This window comes from Bipolaris maydis (genome assembly GCF_028858645.1).
Source record: "Bipolaris maydis strain C4 unplaced genomic scaffold PSV08scaffold_7, whole genome shotgun sequence".
NCBI classification, from domain to species: Eukaryota; Fungi; Ascomycota; class Dothideomycetes; order Pleosporales; family Pleosporaceae; genus Bipolaris; species Bipolaris maydis.
The window spans coordinates 235,843-253,625 of record NW_027093863.1 but is presented as its reverse complement, the minus strand read 5'-3'; the positions used below and the strand labels follow the sequence as shown (position 1 = coordinate 253,625).

The following is a 17,783-nucleotide window of genomic DNA, read 5'->3' as shown; positions in this document are numbered from 1 at the left end:
CTTCTTTCTTTCTTTCTTTTTTTTTAAATAGAATTCCATCGTTTCCAACTATATCATTTTTCATCTCTCAAATTCAACCCAATCTCTTCTTGCTAGCTCGCAGTCCCCAGATATCCCCACCACCCCCACACAAACCACGTCATCATTGGTCAAACTCCCCCCCCCCCCCCCCCCTCCACACACACACACCCTGCAAAACTCCTCTCGAAAAAACACAACTGCCCCACGTTAGTGCCTGTACACTCATCTGATGTGCCATGAGACAATCCTCACTATATAAATTTGTAAATCCTAAGAATTACCATCAAGCTTACTCAGCATCGAGCTTTTGCAAAGAAAGCTGCTTGGCGCAGCGGAAGCGCGCCGGGCTCATAACCCGGAGGACCTCGGATCGTAAGTTCATCTGCTAAAAGATGTCAAGTTCGAATCGTATAACTAACATGGTATCAGGAAACCGAGAGCAGCTAGTAAAACCACTTCGATTGCTATCCTTTTTTTGTTTTGCTTGAGCACTGTCATGATCTTACGGCACGTATCATTCTGTATTTTTTTTGGTAGTTTTAATAGACAAGAAATCTATACATGTTCAAATCTTTATGCTGCCATTGAATTCACAAACAGCAGTAATGATAAAAAATCCCGTCTCATTTTGAAAAATTTTCAGTGTAAAAAAGCCACCTACGACCACACGCCATGCTAAACGAATAAAGCTTTTTCCGTGTTAAATGCTTCAAACAATAAAAGTTTAAATAAAAGCTCCCTTCCTCACTCCTAACATTTCCACCCAGAAAGAGCAAAAGCCTACGAAGCAGTGACGAGCACATAACTCGTAATAGCATCCATGCGCTCCTTTGTCAGTTTCAAGCCCACCTTCAATAACTCGGTAGCAACCTCTTGATCCTTCTTCTCCAGCTCCTTGTACTTCTCACGTGTGAGCAACCAGGCAACCGAGTCGTTCTCGGCAGCCACCGTACCCGTGCGGTCAGTCTCGGAGAAAAAGGGCAACTCTCCACAAGTGGTACCGGGTAGGATGACTTCGAAGAAATTGCCTTGGTCGAGCTCGTATTCTGTTCGCAGGCGGCCCTTTTCGAGAATGTAGAATCCGTCAGGGTCGTCGCCACGCGAGTACAGTACTGTGCCGGCGGGATACTCTTTGCGCTCAAAGTAGGGCGCGACGGCTTGCCAAAAGTCTTCGTTCTTGGCCGACACGTCTTCAAAAGTCTGGAGGATAATCTTGAGTGGTTGTGCAAAGTTTCGCCAGCGTGGTGGCACCACGGTTGTCGTGTATTGTGAGGCGTTTTCGGCTATAGAGAAAGTATCGTCGCCACTTTCGCGCATAGTGGAGCGAGCGGCAATGAGTCGAGCACCTCGTCGAGGTGACGAGAATACAGGGTTCAGGGAGCTGGCGCCAAATGAAGTGGGTGAGCCAGGCTCGTGTGTAGAAATGTCCTTGGCCCCTGAAATACTCATGGGTGGTGTCGACTGTTGCTTCGATGGGCGTCTATTGCAGTGTCTATGGAACACCTCGAGGAGTTCGTTTTCACACGATTCCAGCGCCGTGTTGAGGTCTTCAAAAATCTGGGGTGGCGGGCAGTCTTCATCCCCTTCTCCGTCCAGCAACCCGACGTTCTGCAGAGCACGTCCAACGGGATCGGAAAATGAGATTCCAGAGATAATCATCTTGACATTCTTGGTGTTCAAGATACGGTTGATACGCTGGAAACCTTCGGAACTGGAAAAGTCGACATCCGTAACGTGAGTAAAGTCGACGATGATGAAGCTGATTGGGTTCTTCTCAAAGTTATCGTCATCGATCAAGGAGCGCATGTACTCCTCGACCGATACAATCGTACCGAAAAACAAGAATCCTCCAAGTTTAATGGCACGAATTTGCCCTCGAACTTTATTGAGGTACCGCGAATCTGCTCGTGGGCGGCGAACTGTAGACTCGGCAATCATGCCGCTATAGGAGGCGCGGATGGCTGAATGACGCGAACTTTGCACCACGTAGCTAACACATGCAAGTACGATGCCGACAAAGATTCCAACCACAAAGTCGTGGATACCCATGATGAGTACAATGACCAAGATAGTCAAGTATTCGAGCTTGTGGCATTTGCCAAAGGTATCCCAGAGGGCTTCTTTCATGAGATCAATACCTAGTAGGAAAATGAGTGCACCAACTAGGCAGATTGGGATATAGCCAACCATGGCTGGACCGGCTAACCAGACAGCAGTCGTGGCAAATGCGAGCATGACACCAGCAGTGCGGCTGTTACCGCCGTTATCGATAAACATGACACTGTTTGCGTAGACGAGGTAGTTCTATACATGTTTAGTAATGCTGCGAAGTATGTGTGTCGCTGTCCATACCTGAATGCTACCCAAGCACCCAGAGAGGGTGTTGGAGATGCCGTGAGCGATCAACTCTCGGTTTACATCGAGATTGTCCTCCCTCACAGCTGCACCTAGAGCAGGAACATTGATAGGTACATGAATGATACCGAAAAAGGATAGAGCAAACATGGTGGGAATGGTGCTAACAAGGGCGGCTGCGTCTACACTGCCAAACTCTGTTGATTTGTTAGCACCCTGTCACGGAGAGTTCAGCAAGGTACTTACTAAAGTAGGTGTAGAATCTGTAAAACTGGACACCAGCTTCTGGCAGCTCAAATATCCACCCCGCATTACGCACAGGCTCCAGATCCTTGTGAAGGATACCCTTGACAACAAGGTAGAAGATGGCAAATACAGAGACGAAGAAAGCAGGCAAGACGAACGGGCTCTTGGATAGCCGCCGCAGTATCATAATTACAATAGCAAGGGCAAGCGGCAGCGTCCAGAGGTACCAAGTGTCAGAGGAAAAGAGCTTGTGTAGGGTCTCGAGATCATAATTGAGGTTGCCTTCGAGACGAGCTGACACTTCAATGCCAGTCACAATGAGGAAGAAGCCCACTCCGCCAATGCAGCCGATAAGAATGTGTCTTGGGAAGAAGCTGACCAGGTTGCCGAGCTTAAAGGCACCAAGAGCAAGAAAGATGAGACCAGTCAAAATGGAGCTGAGGCAGTACGAGACAATGGTGGTGGCTATGATTGCCTCTGGGGGCTTGCCTTCCATCTGTTCCATGATGGAATATGCCATTTTATGGAAAAAGGGCACAACCTCAATCATCTCAGATCCGACACCACCCTTGAACACAGACAGTCCTAGAGAGTAGCACAGCTGTGACACGATGCAGCTGACAAAGAAAATGGAGATGCCATCTGGCCCCGTGTTGCTGAAAATGGGTGCACCGAGTGGGAACAGAATGTAGCCATAAGACAACGCATCGAGGAGATTGAGCAGCAGACCGAGGAAGACGGCCGACGTGATCTGGATGCCTTCAATGACACGTGAAAGGAGAGCATCCTTGGTGTAGTTGTTGGGGTTAGACAGCGATCTGCCAATGCCCAAGACATGTTCGCGACCGACCTCGAGGGTGTGTGTGAGACGACGGGGTAGATTCGATTTGGGTCGTGGCCCCCACGAATCATGAGGTATAGACTTGTGCTTTTGCTGAGGGCCTGAGCGCGATAGTCTGCCTTGTGGAAGCAGAGGAGTTCGCTCCGTGTCTTCAACGACTACACTCGGGGATATGTTGTTGTTGTTGTTGTTGTTGTTGTTTCGGGCCGTGTCGGCCTGCGACTTTGGGCTGAAAAAGTTACGATCTTGGTACTGAGGGCCAATGACTGTCTCGGGGGTTTCGGCGTCGCTTTCCTGATCAATGGCGTCGGTCCAGCGGCCAGAGTCTTGCGACGTGCGCCCGTCCTCACTGTCCGAGTGGATGGCGCCCGGCCTCGTGACATACGCGTCGGAGTCGGCAAAGCTGCCACGGTGCGGTCGGTCCTGGTAGTTTTCGGCCTCGAGGGCATACGAAGCTAGTTGGGAGCTTCTCTCGCGCACGCCCTGGGACGAGTATTGTGGGGTATCTGCAGGGCAGTCAGTGAATGCTGGCAATGGGCGCCATGGGGTCTTGGATACGGACCAGCAAAGCCGTGTGACGTCTGGTGGGCAAAGGAACGGATGGGATTGCGCGTGTATGAGCCAGAGAGAGCAGCAGAGGCAATCGACTGGCCGCGTATCCGGCGTGGAAGACTATGGCCGCCATTCTCAGCGTGCGCTTGGTCGTAGGCAAAGTCGGCGTCGTTTGCGTTGTCGCCAGTAAAAGGCAGCTGGGGTTGCTGTTCGGCGGCGGGCGCGTCGCGGGCAAAGAGATGAGAAGGCATTGCGCCCAAGTCAAAGGAGAAGAAACGACGGTCGGGTCAGAAGTCAACAAGCCATGTCCCGAGCGAGGAAAGTTTAAGTGGAGAAAGCAGACTCCAAGATTCACGGGAGGGCGCGCGGTCCAGGTGGGTAAATGAATGGGCGGGCAGGTGCTGTGGGAGGTTGTTAGGGCAGGGCGGATGGTGGGTGGACAATGGCAGCAGCAGTCTCGCAATCGCCTGGAGATGGCACGCGATTCTGGCTTCTGCGCACCGTGGTTTCGCGGATCCAGCCAGGTATCATGGTAACGGGCGGCAAGATAAGCAAGGATGGCATGGCTTAGCCAGGAATTGAGCTTACTTGGAGAGGGGCGGGTGCAATGGCATAAAATTTTGGCGGAACAGCGTGGGTGGGACAACCTTGCAACGGCTGCCGGTACGTCATCCGCCGCTAGCGAACCCCTGCCCTGGTGCTGCCAATGTCGCTACAGACATGGGATAGGATAGGATGGGATAGGCCATTTGTCGACGTCGTTTTGCTTGCATCCATACGCTTCTATACCCCGCGTGCGCGCAATATGGCGTCAACAGACATGGCAGCTTGACAAGACTCTGGACCGTGGAGCAGTCACATGATTCAGTTCGCCTGAGTTTGCATGCATGCATGCACTGCGGCGGAGCGCGCCGGGGGAGACAAGCCGTTGCATCCGCCTCCACTCTGTAGGAACTGTGTACTTGATCCATTTGGCCCGGCTATGGTGTACCTACATACCGGAGGATCCATTTACATCCAAGCACGCCTGTCCATGTATCACCGTCCGTACACCCTCACACTCGTCATGGCAAGAAAATCATGTCATGTTCACGTCTTGCCAGTGTCATTGCTTTGCCGCAAGACCATGTCTGGCCCTTTCCCCTCCCCCCCTCTTCTGCGCTAAACTCAAACTAGTCGGGTGTTGAGCCCGTTTGCAACTTTTTGTTCAAATTTTTTGCTTCTCCGCAAAGCAGGTTCCGTGGCGGTTCGAGAGTGCTCTTCGCGTCTCTCTGCTCCACTTTACAACCACTGAAAAAAAAAGGTCGCCGCAGAGTCATTAGCGTCAATATGGCGTCGGGTACGAGGGTCCAGACACATTCGTACTGCAGCCCTTTGCCGTCGCCACGCTCACCAATGAAAATCGCGGCGACAATTTCCCCGATATAGCTGTCCGGTCTGCGGATCGTGGAATTGATTTGCATTCTATAAAGTCGAATCCTGTTGTTCTCAAGATTTCTTGGAACAGTCATTTCAGGTGCATGGTTGTGAAATAAAAGAAAATTGCGTACTAGCACGATTAAAAATCAAAACTTATCAAGCTCATGCGTACTCTCCATGTTACAAAATTAGACTTGTTTCTCAACAACGTCTTCCTTGGCCACTTTTCATGAACAGCGCTTAAATACCCGTACACCTCATTCACCCTCACCTCCCCACACTTTTCTCATAACCGGATAAAACCGATTCATCATCGTCAACATCATCCGCCGTCTTTCCTCCTCCAACCCGCACCACCCTCACTTCCCGCTTCTTGCCTGTAGCCCTCGTCACAAAAAATATAATGACGGCTACCAGCACCGCCAGCCCTGCAACTGCACCCACCGCAATGCCAACAATGACTTGTGTCGGGACTGGCGAGACACCATTGTTATATTCAGGTGCAAATAAAGGTTGCGTAGCAGGCGAGCCAGTCATGCTTGTCGCAAGTGCTGTCGTGGTGAGTTCGGCGGAGCGGGAGACCGATATCAGTGTTGACGATACCGAAGCCATGGCGTTGGGAAGCGCGGTATACACTGCTTATGTCACGCAGTAATGCGTGATGTATTTGATTAGATGAAAGTGAAAAGAGAAGAGACCAAGGTGTAATGTTGCTGTTGCAATGAGCAAAACACCACTGACATAGCGCCCCTGCTTTATTTCGTTCCTTCCCTCCACGACAGCCAAGCACCTTGCTGCGCCCATCGTCCCTCTAATTTAGATTCTTCACCCTGGGTCCAAAACTTGCACCATGTTACCATGCTCAGCCTGTGTGAGAACTCCAAGGGCTACTGTGACGCGGTGCCAGCAAAGCCACCCTCCAGCAGGACGCCTAAGACACTTTTGCTTTTAGGCACCAAGAGTACTTGCAACAATATCTGGCTTCTATCCCGTAATTCTGCATCCCTTTCGCCACCGGTCTACTTATCAACTCACTAAAGGGCGACAAAGACTTTGTATACCACGACAAACAAAGACAGTAGGACACCAAGTTCCACACGGGTAGGTTTAAATCCCGATAAGCAGTTATCTACCGGGAGGCTGCCAAGCCACTACAGCCAAAATAGGCAAGAGACTAAAAATAGGTAGTAAATGCGGAGGGTTGGAACACGCACGTGGGATGGACGGCCTAAAGGTAGTACATGGTTGGTAAGATGCCGCCGATAAGACTAGTCCGGTCGCGATTCCCCGTCTCTGTTGATCGATCTTCTCCTTTGTCTATCGGGACATGTGGGGTGGAAACAGAATGATGGCAACAGTCTGGATAGCTCTTTCCGGCCGTGGACGGACGAGTTTGTTCCGAACCACTTCGTTCCTGCTTTCTCCTTCCCAATTTAGCCGCGGCAGTTTATTGTGGCAATTTTGCGTGGGTGTAGAGGAGACAAGATTCGTGTCTTAGCATGACGACTCTAGTCGTGAATTAGTTGCATGTCGGTAGTACAGCCGGCACGACTCATGCAGGTGTGAGGCTTATGGGTGAAATGACCAATAGTGTTATTGTAAATGTACGTATGTATATATGTAGTTATGTATGTAGTATGATGTATGAATGTGTATTGCGTGTGGACTCGAAAAAGCTCCGCATATGCAGTGTTACCAGCCCATGTCATAAGGGTATAATTAAAACTGTTACGCCTTTACCCAAGAATGAAAAAAATAAAACCGAGAACCCCTCGCTGCGCTACTGGGCAATCGAATTGACATCGATGCCAGGTGAGACGAACAAGAAAAAGAAAAGGAACCTCTTTTTTGTTTTACACATCATCAGAGCCGGCTGACTTTGCGGGTAGAATGCTATTGTGCCAGAATTCTGTCAACAGCAGCACTGGCTAGTTGCTGGACGTCGTGGATGCCTCCCTTGACGTCGATAATCTCCACGTCCTTGAGCTGCTTGCATTCAGTCTCGTCGGGCTCCTCGAGGGCAGCAAACTGGCTGGCGACCATGGCGTCCTTCATGTAGTGGCCTTGCCTGGCACGGACGCGCGAGAGCAGTGTCTCCATGTCGGAGCGGAGGTAGACAAAGTGGACGTTGGCATTCGGGTCTTGGTCGTACAGCCTGGCGGTGCGGATGACGTCGCGGTACTTTTTCTTGAGGGCGCTGCAGGTCACGACGACGCCACGCGAGCCGTTGTTGAGAGCGGTGAGGGCCTGGTCGCGCAGCAGGATGAGCCAATCCCAGCGATCTTCGTCGTTGAGAGGGATGCCGGCGGCCATCTTGTCAATGTTTGCTTTTGGGTGGAACTGTGGGGCAGTCAGCAGGCGCTAGGCGGGATTGGGCAAGGCGACTTACCTCATCACCCTCAATGTAGTCGAAGCCATATCGATCGGACAGATGCTTGGCAATGGTGCTCTTGCCGCAGCCTGCAGGGCCGGTGACAATGAGGATGTGGTGGTGGGCGGGAATGGTCATTTGAGCAGTCTTTGCGTCGGCGAGAGCAGGCGACGATGTGGATGGCGAGCCGGTATTAGAGGCGGGCGGCGTGGGCGGCGATACATATTGTATGGGGGCGGGGACTGATTGCTCCATGGTTTGCATCATGGCGGTGGGACGGCACAAGGGAAACGGGCGGGGAGCGGGCGAATATAAGCAGGGTGCGGTCGAGGGCGTTTGCGAGTGAGTGAGAAAGGCAAGTGGTGTTTGAGTTGGGCAGCCAGCAGGCAGGAAACCGGAAACGGGACTTGGGCTGAATTAATATGCGATATTGCAAACGCACATGTATCGACAACGACTAGTTTGCATGCAGAGGGTCAGCAATCTGGAAAGGCACCCAATGTGCGCTGGGGGGAAGAGTGGATTTTAAGGCTCGCAGTCGGGGACGCTCATCTGGAAATTTCGCCCGCAGCGCCATGACGGCAAGGGTGGGATGGGCTGGCGGGCGTTGTGCTTCAGGAGGCCCAGGCAGGATGGTACGCGTGCAGCCATGGCAGCGAATGGCGGCGCGAACCGGACAGCTAGTGGCGGTGCGAGGGCCAGACGGGTGCAACAGCCGGGCAGCCGACGTGGAGAGCAGAGGCTTCTGCTTCGGCCTTTGAACATGCAACTGTCGCGTGTGGGATGATGGATGTCATGCTGCGCCCTAGCGCCCGAATCCCTCCCTTTTTTCCCCCGCACTGCCCGTCCATCCCATCTCTCAGGAACCGGCTGCGCTGCCCACCACCACCACCACCACCACGACTCCTACATATGTCACAGCTAGGTCACACAGCATGCACCACCCCGCGTCTGCCTAGGCAAGGCGAGTACTGTACCACTAGAGCGCTACGGGCTGCCTGCCTGCCGTCTGTCGTCTGTCCCTCTTTCTCTGCATGCATGCATGTACATATATACATATATATATACATACATACATGGCAGATGTGTAGCACATGAATCTGACATCTATGCGCCGTGAGCAAGTGTGAGTGCACTGTACTCTACTTACGGCGCCGTACTCGACCCAAGAGCATCCATACACCGACGACGGCACAGGAACGCCCCTCTCCACATGCGCCCTCACCGCCTTGACTCGTGCACACCACGCGGTTGGATAATGGCGCGTGGGGGTCCGGCGCCGCCTCTCGACGCCATCGGCCCGGCCAGGTCGAGGCTGACGACTAGACAACCATCGCATCTGGCTGCTGTTTTCTTTTTTTTGCGCGCGAATACGAGCGAGTCCAGCTATGGGTTCGCGCACGCTTCCCGGCCAGCCGCCTCGCCCTACTTCTGACTACTTCCTTACGTAGGAAGGTGGAGCACTTGCGCCCGGCGACCTGCCATCTGCGACCTGCCCTCTGACCCGAGCAATCCGCGACGCAGTGAGACGTGACGTGGACCCATTGACTTTGCCGGCATTGGCAGGAAACGGAAACCAAGCAAAGACGCGGACAACAAGCCATGCCGGACAGCGAACAGCCAACAGCCAACAGCCAACAGCCAACAGCGTACAGCGTACCAAGTACAGCGGCCAACAGGGTAGCCACCTACTGTGTATGTAGTAAGTACATGTGCCCAGCCCGCCCAACTGCAACGGGGAAGCGGGGCACCGCAGCACGTGACCCGCCCCCAAACATGGACAAGCGCTGTATGACGAAAGCATGCACCACGCATCCACACGTCCACCTTGCTCTCAGCCCCGTCGGCCGCCGACGCGACCACGCACTCCAACCATGTCCTACTTCTTCTCCACCCCGGTCGACATCGACATTGTCCTCGAGGACCTCGACGACCGCTCTGCCGTCGACGTCAAGCTCGACAAGAACCGCAAGGAAAAGGTCCCGCTCTACCTCGACGGCGAGTCGGTCAAGGGCCAGGTCACCGTCCGCCCAAAAGATGGCAAGCGCCTCGAGCACACGGGCATCAAGGTCCAGTTCATTGGCACCATTGGTACGCCCCTCGCCCGCCCGCTGCTCTCCCGCGCACTGCTGATGTCGTGCGCCCAGAAATGTTCTTCGACCGCGGAAACCACTACGAGTTCCTCTCCCTCGGCCAGGAGCTAGCCGCTCCCGGCGAGCTGCAGCACCCCCAGACCTTTGACTTCAACTTCAAGAACGTCGAGAAGCAGTACGAGTCGTACAATGGCATCAACGTCAAGCTGCGCTACTTTGTCCGCGTCACCGTCTCGCGCAGAATGGCCGACGTGGTCCGCGAAAAGGATCTCTGGGTCTACTCGTACCGCATTCCCCCAGAGACAAACAGCTCCATCAAAATGGACGTCGGCATCGAGGACTGCTTGCACATTGAGTTTGAGTACTCAAAGTCCAAATACCATCTCAAAGACGTCATTGTAGGCAGGATATACTTCCTTCTCGTCCGGTTAAAGATCAAGCACATGGAGCTTTCCATCATCCGGCGAGAAACAACGGGCGCCCCCCCGAACCAGTACAATGAAAGCGAGACCCTGGTTCGCTTCGAGATCATGGATGGGTCGCCCTCGCGAGGTACATGAATGCGACTCTTTGCGACAAGTATCCCACTAACCGCCCTGCAGGTGAAACAATTCCAATCAGGTTGTTCCTTGGCGGCTTCGACCTGACCCCCACCTTCCGCGAAGTCAACAAGAAGTACTCGACCAGATATTATCTCAGTCTCGTACTTATTGACGAAGGTGAGCTATTCCCGCCCCCCAGTCCGGCGCATCTCGCTGACCAGTGCCCAGATGCGCGACGATACTTTAAGCAGTCCGAGATTGTACTCTTCCGACAAGCACCCGAGGGTCTTACATTGGCGCAGGAACAGAACAAGTTGATGGCAGTATCGTGAGGAGAGTACCTTGAGCAGAAGAGCACTTGTGTCTAGCCCAGGTTTGCCCAGTGCGCCGCACTGTGGCGTTAATGTCGGAGTTATTCGTTGCGCATAGTAATACCCCGATATGGGATCCCACGGGATCATTGAGCCTTGGTATTGTAGCAAAGGGGTTTTGAGTGTACCCTTATATCCATGGGAATGTAGCAGTCTCTGTGGGCTCTATCCATCGGCCAAGTAAAGCAATTGTGACTGCGTCTCCACACTGGTGCGCTAGTCAAAGTGGAGCCTCTATTTGCCGTACCGTTATTATGCACAATCGTCGGCTTTGCTTGCAGACGCTGGCCAAGGACTGGTGACTGCCATGTACTGATGCTCTGCATCAAATGCCGATAGCGTTTTTGCAGACATCTGCTCGTATGCTGCCCATGTAACATGCACTCTCCTCTGCCACAGTGTGAACATCACGCGACACACCAAGTCATTGATTTTCTCATGCCTGCACATTCTGACGAGTGCAGGCCAACAAGCTCCACTTGACCATGCCGATGTCCGTCAAACTTGTGATCTGTACAGCGCCACAACTTACCGCAACGCCTCAGGATCGAGATGGGAATTGCCTTATCAGTCAACTTGTCCCAAGAATTGAGGCTCTTGTTCGGTTCTACCCACTCATTATGAAGATCAGTCAAGACGATTGGTGCACATGTCTTTGGCCCGTGATTATCTCTCGGAAATACCGGCGCCATGGGCGAACTAGGCAAAAAGCTTCCCTGCCAGTGACGTAGCACATGCAATTCTTCACTTTCCCATGCATGAATAGCAGCACCACCATTTACCATTTAGTCATATCGCCATGATCTGTGTGAATTCTAGGCTTAACGCAATTTCAATATAAGGTCGACCTGACGGTACTCACCTTTGCAACACAGCATAAAACCTGAGTTACAACATGTCGCATCAACAATCTAATTCGCCAGGAAATAGTAAGCGACTGTCCATCCATGTCTTTGATTCTAGTCAAGACAAGATCTTTCATTTTTTTTCAGACAACTAACACCCTGGTTCTGAATAGCACAACAACAACAACAACAACAACAACAACAACAACAACAACAACAACAACAACAACAACAACAACAACAACAACAACAACAACAACAACAACAACAACAACAACCAGAGGAATCTGCATCTCAAAGGCCCACCAATCTGACATATGAATCGAGACAACCAACTACAAGATCACTTGCGTCGACAGTTCTACATCGAGGCCGTTCCGATGCACCAAGCATAGGAAGACATGATACTGTTCATCTGACGTCGAGACCGCAAAATGCTCGCACCAGCACTACCGCAACCAGCATGGTGCCTATGGGCAGCATCAGAAATACGCCATCAAACACTGCAACTCGCGAAAATATCAGACAAGAGCCTCCTCGACGACCAGAGAAGAAGCAACAGCAAGTTGTCGAAGTTGACAATGATTACTTCACCCTGAACCCATGGTATAATGAGCAGAAACAGAAGCCAGTCTTTGGTTTGGGTGCTCCTCTTCCACGCACAGTCCGCCCTGGCATGTGGTGGGGACGAGGTGATTTGCGTAAATCCTTGTACAAAATCGACCAAGGCGATGGAGTCTCACGGCAGGACGGCCTTCATTTTGACGATGGAAAAGGTAAGTTTTCAATTTTTTTACATGTCATAAAAATACTAATCAGAGCATGCACAGTCTTGGAAGAAGGTTCAGAGGATTCCCAGGAAACTTTGAACGCCGGAAGCGACACCAACAGACAAGGAAACCCAGACAGATTCCAGACTGTAGTCAATGGCCGCAGGGTCAATGTGAAACGCGTGCCGACAAGTGAAGCCAACCAAGTACTTGGCTTGGATCACAATCAAGACTCCCACAGCCACGAGCATCACGGTGGCCAAACGCGTGCTCCAGTCAATGAACATGGATTGGGATATGCCGATGGAAGTGGACAGCAACAACACTTTGGTCTCCAAGACGGTCTTCCGCCGCTCCAGGAACGAGCCACGAACGAAACTAGTCAAACCAAGGAAGAAGAAAAGGAAATCCAGAAACGAGAAGAGGAAGAAGAGCGAGATTTTTACAACCAATATCGGAACCCCATTGCTAGATTCCGAGCAAAGTACCCGCAAGCTCCGGCAGAGTTTCTTGCAGTATGTCTACCTTCTTGTCAAAAAAAAGGGCTTGCTCCGCTGACACTTCACAGACTTTTATCTACCTCTTGATTGGGCTATGCGTAAACCTGTCTGTTGCTACATCTCAACAAAGTACCGGCAGCTTCGAGACGCAAGCTTGGGGATGGGGATTCGCGGTTATGATAGGCATCTATCTGGGTGGAGGGGTCAGTGGATCTCACCTCAGTCCGACAGTATCTATATCACTATCGGTGTTTCGTGGTTTCCCTTGGAAGATGGCCATTATCTACATATGCATGCAACTATTAGCTGGTCTTGCTGCAGGAGCTGTCGCATACGCGTAAGTCCAAGTTGCTCTCGTTTGGAATTGGTTGACCCTGTAATTAACATGTACAACAGAGTCTACCATGACGCCATCCATGAAGTAGATCCCGGTCTGACTCTCGACATGACGGGCAAGGCACTTTTTCCCCAAGGACCTATCTACTCTACTGCAACTGGCTTCTTCAATGATTTCGTCTACATGGCCATTTTTGTATGTGTCGTTTTCGCCCTGGGAGACGACCAAAACTCTCCCCCAGGCCAGGGAATGACTGCCTTCATCGTTGGTCTCACCGGAATGGTAACCATGATTGGTCTCGGATACAACACTGGCTTGGGCATTTCACCGGCGCGTGACCTTGGGCCTCGTCTCGTGGCATACTGGGTCGGATACAAGGATGCTTTTTCTTCAGGATACTGGGCATATGGCTCTTGGGGTGCATCTGTTAGTGGTGCGCTGTGCGGTGGTTTGTTGTATGATACGTGTATTTTTGTAGGCGGTGAGTCGCCGGTGAATTATCGGTGGCCGCAGCCTGGCGATATCAAATGGAGGGCTAGACAGACAAAGGATCTTGCAAAGGACAAGATCCAGCAAGTTGCATAAACCATGTCATCAAAAGTTGGCTTTTGTAATTCCAGGAAAGTTTTGTCCATCTTTTATCCTATTTGTTAGCGTCTCCAATGTGGTAATATGTTTTTGACAGGGATTTCACTTTACCGGCTGTTAGGCACCGGAAATACCAAAGGTAGTAGCAGCACCACCGGGGATAAGATATCTAGGGCCCATCGGCAGCCAGGGTTTTCCCCAGACTTTCTGCTATCCCGCTATTTGTTCCTTACCTGCACTAAAACCTGGTACGCAAGGCTTTCAGATTTTCTGGAGAACTCCGCCATGAATCGTGCTAATTGGCTAGGGTTCAATCTACTAGTACCGCACCCAAGACTACGAGATCTTGCTAGCAACTGTCCAAACCTCAATTCCTGCTGACCTTCTTCTCCACGTACGAGATCATCGGTATTGCATTGACCATGTTTTCATAAGAAACGTAGGGGACCGAAAAAAACTATACTTGGCATTTAAGCTCTCTTTTTTCCTCTTTCTTCACTCATCATTCTCGATACCTAGCCGGAGTATGTCGTCTTCCACCAGCGCCGACATCGCAATGGCATCCACACCGAAACCCGAAACAACCACACAGGAGCAACAGAAGCCCGAAAAGAGAAGACTTGGTCTACGCCAACGAGTAAAACATTTTACATTCGCATGGTTCCTATGTACAATGAGCACGGGGGGCCTCGCGGTCGCTATTGGAGAGACGCCACATCAATTCAAAGGTGAGTACACCACTCCCGTCCGCTCCCCCGTCCGCACCCCATTTGAAAGAACTGAAAAAGTGAAAAATCACTAACACCGCGCCCCTCCTACCCAAAAAAGGCCAATACCACATCTCCCTCGTCCTCTACCTCACCAACTTCTTCTTGTTCCTCCTCTTCACCCTACTAACCCTTTTCCGCTACACCCAACACAAACACCATTTCCTCTCCGCCTTCTCCTCCCCTCCAGAATCTCTCTTCGCCCCCGCCTTCATCCTATCCATCTGCGTTCTCATCGCCGGCGTGCAATCCCTCGCCATAACCCACGGTCCGGGTACCCCATCCCTCATCTCGCTCGTCTACATCCTCTACTGGATCTACGCCGCTATCTCGCTCGTAGGTGCAACACTACAGTACTGGCTCATCCTTCGCAAAAACCGCGCGGTGCCGTTCTCACCCGCAGTTTTTCTAGCAGGGTACTCGTGCATGCTAACGGGTACACTGGCTTCTTTGATCGTAGCGAGCCAGCCGGCACGGCGCCATGTCGCCATCGTGGTGTCCGGTGTTGCGTATCAGGGGTTCGGGTGGTGTATTAGTCTCGTAGCTCTCGTCTTGTACATCTCCTCGCTCCTCGAGCACGGAATTCCCCCGCTGAGGGCGAGGCCGGCAATGTTCATTCCCGTGGGAAGTTGTGCGTATACAGTTGTTGCCCTAGTGGGAATGGCGAGGGGTATCGGCCAGCAGGCGTATACTGAGGGTTACTTTGCGAGACACACTTTGGCGCCGGAAATTCTGCACATCATGGCGTTTTTCTCGTCGGTGTTTGTCTATGTGTTTGCGGTTTGGCTATTTGGTGTTGCGCTGGTTGCGAATCTGAGTGCAGTGGGCAAGATGCCGTTCAGTCTGGCGTGGTGGGCGTTCATCTTTCCCAATGTAGGGTTTGCGCTTGCGACGAGTGCGCTGGGAAGGGAGCTCGAGAGCGAGCCGATTCTTTGGATAGCGAGTGTTATGACGGCTTTGTTGGTGGTGGTTTGGATTGTTGCCGCTGCGGCGTGTGTGAGGGCGGTGTGGAAGGGAGATATTGTTTGGCCTGGCAAGGACGAAGATAAGGATCGTTGAGGGGGGTTGATGAAACCTTTTTTCCAGTTTGAGTCTTGGTATGGGATTGGGGCTGTTTATTTACAACTTTACAGAGATGTCTAAAAGCTTCATTACCATATCGCAGGTCAAAGCCGTTTTAGTACCAAAACAGTTTTCAATTAGAAATAACTACGAATGAATCACGTTACTGTATATACACCAGAGACAAGACATGTAGCAACAGAACTTCTAATCAATATTTGTATCAACTACTTTCCGTCCACCAGGCGTCAAATCCGTGTAAATCCTCAGCGAATCATATTTCGCACGACTTGACTGCAGCCTCAACACATTGGCAGAAGGGTAGCTTTCAAATCTATCTTAGGTACACCACTTTGAAGGCTAAATTACAATGATGTCCCTTCTGTCTGGACTTTGGCGGAATTTAGTTGAGAACGATACTCCAAACGGTACAATCACTTATATTCAACGAGCCGGTTAAATTGGATTACTGGCTTTCGGAGGTGCATACCCACAGCAAATAACATGTCAATCGATTTCGAGCAGTCTACATTCAGTCCTGGGTATGTGCCGCAGATATGGGAAGTAGCGCCGGACGAAGTCTCGCAAAAGCAAGCCATACCAACAATGCCAGCAATGTCTCAACGAGAATTGCGAATCGAAAAACCCCAATACCCAGACCTTGCACCACAGCGCCAATGGCAAATGGTAAAAATGCGCCTCCGATTTGACCCAGAGATGCAACAAAGGAGACTACTGCGACATGTAGCTCTGCCGGCAACAGTCTCGTCAACACCACGACTCCAGAGGGAAACAACGGACCGTGAACGAAGCCAGTTGCCGTCATGAAAATTACGGAGGCCTCCAGAGATGAGAATACTGCAAACAGAGCTTCAAACACGATAGCAAAGAGGAAGTAAAGGGTGGTCGCACGCCGTACGCCCATCCTATCCGTGGCGAAACCTAGGACTAATCGCCCAATAGCCATACCGATCCAGTAGCCCGAAGAAGAGAGACCAGCTACATAATCACTCGCATGTCGCTCGCGGAGCATAAATGAAACCACCCATCCAGAGATGGAAGTTTCTACGCCAACGTAGGTGAGAAAGAAGGCTGCACAGAGCCAAGTAGCTGGGTGCTTGAATATTTCCCTGAGGTGGACCTTGGAGTCAGACATCTTTGACTGCTTGCTCTGGCGGTAGACAGATGCGCTCTCGTGTCGGAAAGCAGCGACCTGGACTATGAAGGACAATGCGCATGCTCCAGCCGTCACCCAGTTAGTATGTAATTGATCGAAAACCTCTGGTAAAACACTTACTAGAATCGAATACCAAGTCCACCAATCCTGATGCTTCGCAGTCAATACAGTCAAGAGCAGAGGCCCCAACGCCGCGCCAACAGAAAAACTCCCATGCAACAGCCCAGAAATCGTATTCGCCTTCTGCATGCTCCCCGCCCATGCGCACCAACTCCCATCCAGCAGTCCAGTGCCCAGGCCCTGAAATGCAAAGGCTACCAGTATCAGCCCGAATCCTGGGTGTGCGGCTACAGTTGCAGTGGCAATGACTTGTAGGATGGGCCCCGCAAAAGCGATGCCCCGCTGACCGAACCGGTAGTGCACGGCATCACTGAATTGCGCGGCAAGCACGTATCCAATGGGGCCAGCGAGAAATATAGAAGAGACTTGGATGTCGCTGAGGTTGTAGTGTTGCGACAGCAAAGGGAGGACAGCACCGATGGATGAGTTGAAGAGCCCGAGTGTAGCGAATGAGTACATTGCCGCTGCGATCTTGAAGATTAACCGCGCGTTCATTGTTTCAGACTCTGCCTGTGAGGCTCCTTGTTCTGTAGCGACAGACGTCCTACTATGATCGCCAAGGAGAGGCGAGGCCTCGTTCGACCTAGATGTATGTGCCATGTTTGTTGCAATGTAACGCGTCGCGGACGTGGTTTGGGGGGTTCAAGGCGGAGTAGTGATCACAGTATCATTTCTCGCAGCTGTGTTCTGACTCGGCAATTTAAGATTGGGTAGGAATTTTGGTTAGATGACTAGTGACGGGTTGAGATGGTACTTGGCTATTGTTGCACCAGATTGCTGCGAATAGATACGTACTACTACATACA

General features: G+C 51.6%; 7 protein-coding genes across 7 annotated transcripts; 3 read left to right on the top strand and 4 right to left on the bottom strand.

Annotated features, from left to right (window-relative positions):
- Window positions 1–631: 631 nt before the first annotated feature.
- On the bottom strand, window positions 632–4,268 carry PSV08DRAFT_390246 (sulfate transporter family-domain-containing protein; the record flags this gene model as incomplete). Its single annotated transcript, XM_014227387.2, has 4 exons — window positions 632–2,325; window positions 2,374–2,573; window positions 2,623–3,969; window positions 4,026–4,268. Coding segments are annotated over 4 exons (3,314 nt in total), but the record flags the coding sequence as incomplete, so codon positions are not given.
- A 1,194-nt stretch (window positions 4,269–5,462) lies between these two features.
- Window positions 5,463–6,180, bottom strand: PSV08DRAFT_401793 (uncharacterized protein). The gene has a single exon (XM_066093624.1). It carries the CDS (start codon window positions 6,044–6,046, stop codon window positions 5,702–5,704), a length of 345 nt encoding a protein of 114 aa, XP_065949075.1. The 5' UTR covers window positions 6,047–6,180; the 3' UTR covers window positions 5,463–5,701.
- An 829-nt stretch (window positions 6,181–7,009) lies between these two features.
- PSV08DRAFT_297167 (P-loop containing nucleoside triphosphate hydrolase protein) lies at window positions 7,010–8,192 on the bottom strand. The gene is made up of 2 exons (XM_014227389.2): window positions 7,824–8,192; window positions 7,010–7,774 (listed from the first exon to the last, which is right to left on the bottom strand). Exons 1-2 carry the CDS (start codon window positions 8,070–8,072, stop codon window positions 7,328–7,330), a joined length of 696 nt encoding a protein of 231 aa, XP_014082864.1. The 5' UTR covers window positions 8,073–8,192; the 3' UTR covers window positions 7,010–7,327.
- A 1,432-nt stretch (window positions 8,193–9,624) lies between these two features.
- PSV08DRAFT_297155 (vacuolar protein sorting-associated protein 26-domain-containing protein) lies at window positions 9,625–11,137 on the top strand. The gene is made up of 4 exons (XM_014227390.1): window positions 9,625–9,896; window positions 9,953–10,450; window positions 10,501–10,617; window positions 10,669–11,137. Exons 1-4 carry the CDS (start codon window positions 9,680–9,682, stop codon window positions 10,770–10,772), a joined length of 936 nt encoding a protein of 311 aa, XP_014082865.1. The 5' UTR covers window positions 9,625–9,679; the 3' UTR covers window positions 10,773–11,137.
- Window positions 11,138–11,706: 569 nt separating this feature from the next.
- On the top strand, window positions 11,707–13,884 carry PSV08DRAFT_362148 (aquaporin-like protein; the record flags this gene model as incomplete). The annotated part of the gene is made up of 5 exons (XM_014227391.2): window positions 11,707–11,740; window positions 11,830–12,432; window positions 12,487–12,941; window positions 12,995–13,263; window positions 13,323–13,884. The coding sequence occupies 5 exons, from the start codon at window positions 11,707–11,709 to the stop codon at window positions 13,846–13,848; spliced, it is 1,887 nt and encodes a 628-aa protein (XP_014082866.2). The 3' UTR covers window positions 13,849–13,884.
- Window positions 13,885–14,407: 523 nt separating this feature from the next.
- On the top strand, window positions 14,408–15,677 carry PSV08DRAFT_180209 (voltage-dependent anion channel; the record flags this gene model as incomplete). The annotated part of the gene is made up of 2 exons (XM_014227392.1): window positions 14,408–14,579; window positions 14,680–15,677. The coding sequence occupies 2 exons, from the start codon at window positions 14,408–14,410 to the stop codon at window positions 15,675–15,677; spliced, it is 1,170 nt and encodes a 389-aa protein (XP_014082867.1).
- A 424-nt stretch (window positions 15,678–16,101) lies between these two features.
- On the bottom strand, window positions 16,102–17,775 carry PSV08DRAFT_223062 (major facilitator superfamily domain-containing protein). The gene has a single exon (XM_014227393.2). It carries the CDS (start codon window positions 17,575–17,577, stop codon window positions 16,213–16,215), a length of 1,365 nt encoding a protein of 454 aa, XP_014082868.1. The 5' UTR covers window positions 17,578–17,775; the 3' UTR covers window positions 16,102–16,212.
- Window positions 17,776–17,783: the final 8 nt, after the last annotated feature.

Excerpts from the sequence above, each read along its gene's own strand:
- PSV08DRAFT_297167 (XM_014227389.2), bottom strand. The coding sequence starts at position 8,072 with ATGATGCAAACCATGGAGCAATCAGTCCCCGCCCCCATACAATATGTA. Across the intron at positions 7,775-7,823 it reads ACTACATTGAGGGTGATGAG|TTCCACCCAAAAGCAAACAT; the intron begins GTAAGTCGCCTT and ends ACTGCCCCACAG.
- PSV08DRAFT_297155 (XM_014227390.1), top strand. The coding sequence starts at position 9,680 with ATGTCCTACTTCTTCTCCACCCCGGTCGACATCGACATTGTCCTCGAG. Across the intron at positions 10,451-10,500 it reads GGATGGGTCGCCCTCGCGAG|GTGAAACAATTCCAATCAGG; the intron begins GTACATGAATGC and ends ACCGCCCTGCAG. Across the intron at positions 10,618-10,668 it reads TCTCGTACTTATTGACGAAG|ATGCGCGACGATACTTTAAG; the intron begins GTGAGCTATTCC and ends ACCAGTGCCCAG.
- PSV08DRAFT_401793 (XM_066093624.1), bottom strand. The coding sequence starts at position 6,046 with ATGGCTTCGGTATCGTCAACACTGATATCGGTCTCCCGCTCCGCCGAA.
- PSV08DRAFT_223062 (XM_014227393.2), bottom strand. The coding sequence starts at position 17,577 with ATGGCACATACATCTAGGTCGAACGAGGCCTCGCCTCTCCTTGGCGAT.